Source organism: Vicia villosa, linkage group LG3 (assembly GCF_029867415.1).
Source record: "Vicia villosa cultivar HV-30 ecotype Madison, WI linkage group LG3, Vvil1.0, whole genome shotgun sequence".
Lineage (NCBI taxonomy): Eukaryota > Viridiplantae > Streptophyta > Magnoliopsida > Fabales > Fabaceae > Vicia > Vicia villosa.
In genome coordinates, this window is record NC_081182.1 from 200,921,711 (window position 1) to 200,923,420 (window position 1,710).

At 41.8% G+C, this 1,710-nt stretch overlaps 1 protein-coding gene across 1 annotated transcript; it reads left to right on the forward strand.

Annotated features, from left to right (window-relative positions):
* The first annotated feature begins 353 nt into the window (after positions 1 to 353).
* LOC131659726 (uncharacterized) lies at positions 354 to 833 on the forward strand. Its single transcript, XM_058928879.1, has one exon. It carries the CDS (start codon positions 354 to 356, stop codon positions 831 to 833), a length of 480 nt encoding a protein of 159 aa, XP_058784862.1.
* Positions 834 to 1,710: the final 877 nt, after the last annotated feature.

Below are 1,710 nucleotides of genomic sequence, written 5' to 3' on the forward strand. Positions count from 1 at the left end.
AAGAATGGACGAGAGATGAAGCGATAAGGAAAATACGAAGATAGCTTTGCAAGCTCGTTTCAATGAAAAGAGTAAAGGTTCGAAAGGTAAATGGCCTTTGAAAGGGAAGCAAGGTGGTGGTGATTCTCAAAATTCGAAGGGACAAAAGGGTGAGAGCAACAACTTAAATGGTTATGGTGATCGGAGAAACGCGAAAGGTGGAAAATCGAGAGACATGGGCAAAAATACAATGTTGGAAATGTAAGAAACTTGGGCATTTCCAAGCAAAGTGTGGTGCTAAATAGTGGGAATCTAAGGGGGATGAAGCCAAGTTTGCGAGGAAATAGGTGGATGATGAAGCCACACTCTTGATGATGAATACCGATGAGTTTGGTGGCATGATAAAGGTGATGGACAGCACCTACAGTAGTGTAGAAAACGCGACAGATTTGGGCTCAAAACATAATGTCATGATTTCGGTTCGAGATGGAACCCAAGGCAGCGAGGAGTGGTACTTACAATCCGGTTGTTCAACGCATATGACGGGGAGAAAAGATTGGTTTGTGCAAATCAATCAGGTGGCGAAAAATAAAGTGAAGTTTGCGGACGATTCCACTCTCATGGCCGAAGGTGTCGGTGATGTGTTGATCGGAAAGAATAATGGTGGACATTCTAAGATCAAAGATGTGCTATATATTCGGAGTATTAAATGTAACCTTTTAAGTATTGGCCAATTACTTGAGAAAGGTTACCATATACGCCGGGAAGATAAGATCTTGCGAGTTGTCGATGCTAGTGGTGTGTTGATCCAAAGGCTCCTATGGCTTCCAATAGGACTTTCAATGTTGAGATGAAAGTATTGGAGCATAGGTGCTTAGCTAAAGATGGAAGTAGAGAGGAGTGGTTATGGCACTATCGTCTCGGTCACTTGAATTTTCGTGATCTCAAAGCGTTGCAAAAAGATGGTATGGTTACTAGGCTGCCACACATTAACGTTCTAGCTGAGTTGTGTGAAGAATGTGTGAAGGGAAAGAAACACAAAGGGATTTTTAGCAAGGATACGGGTCATAGGACCAAAGCACATCTTGAGTTGGTGTACTCCGATGTTTGTGGGCCTATGCATGTAGACACATTCGGTGGCAATAGATATTTTGTCACGATCATTGATAATTTTAGTAGGAAGTTGTGGACTTATATCATCAAGAGAAAGGATGAGGTGTTTGATGTATTCAAGAGGTTTATGTCCATGGCGGAGAGGCAATGTGGTCACAAGTTGAAGATTCTCAAAACGGATGGAGGAGGTGAGTATACCTCGGTTGCGTTTGGGAAGTATTATGATGATGAGGGTATAGTGCATAAGATTGTACCACCCTATACGCCACAGCAAAATGGTATTGCCGAGAGAAAAAATCGCTCAATTATGAACATGGTTTAAAGCATGCTAAACGGTAAAAATCTACTAAAGGAGCTATAGGGGGAAGCGGTCTCTACAGCCACGTACTTGTTGAATCGATGTCCTACAAAGAAGCTTGTGAAGTTTAAACCATAAGAGGTTTGGTGTGGATTCAAACTGAATCTAAGTCATTTGCGAGTATTCGGTTCGTGGCTTATAGACATGTGTCGGGTTAACTTAGAAAGAAGTTGGACGATAATGGAGAGGAAAATATATTCGTTGGATGTCACTCTACAGGAGGTTACAAGCTATTTGATGTGAGAAATCGAAAGATTCTG

Coding starts and splice junctions, on each gene's coding strand:
- LOC131659726 (XM_058928879.1), top strand. CDS start 354: ATGAATACCGATGAGTTTGGTGGCATGATAAAGGTGATGGACAGCACC.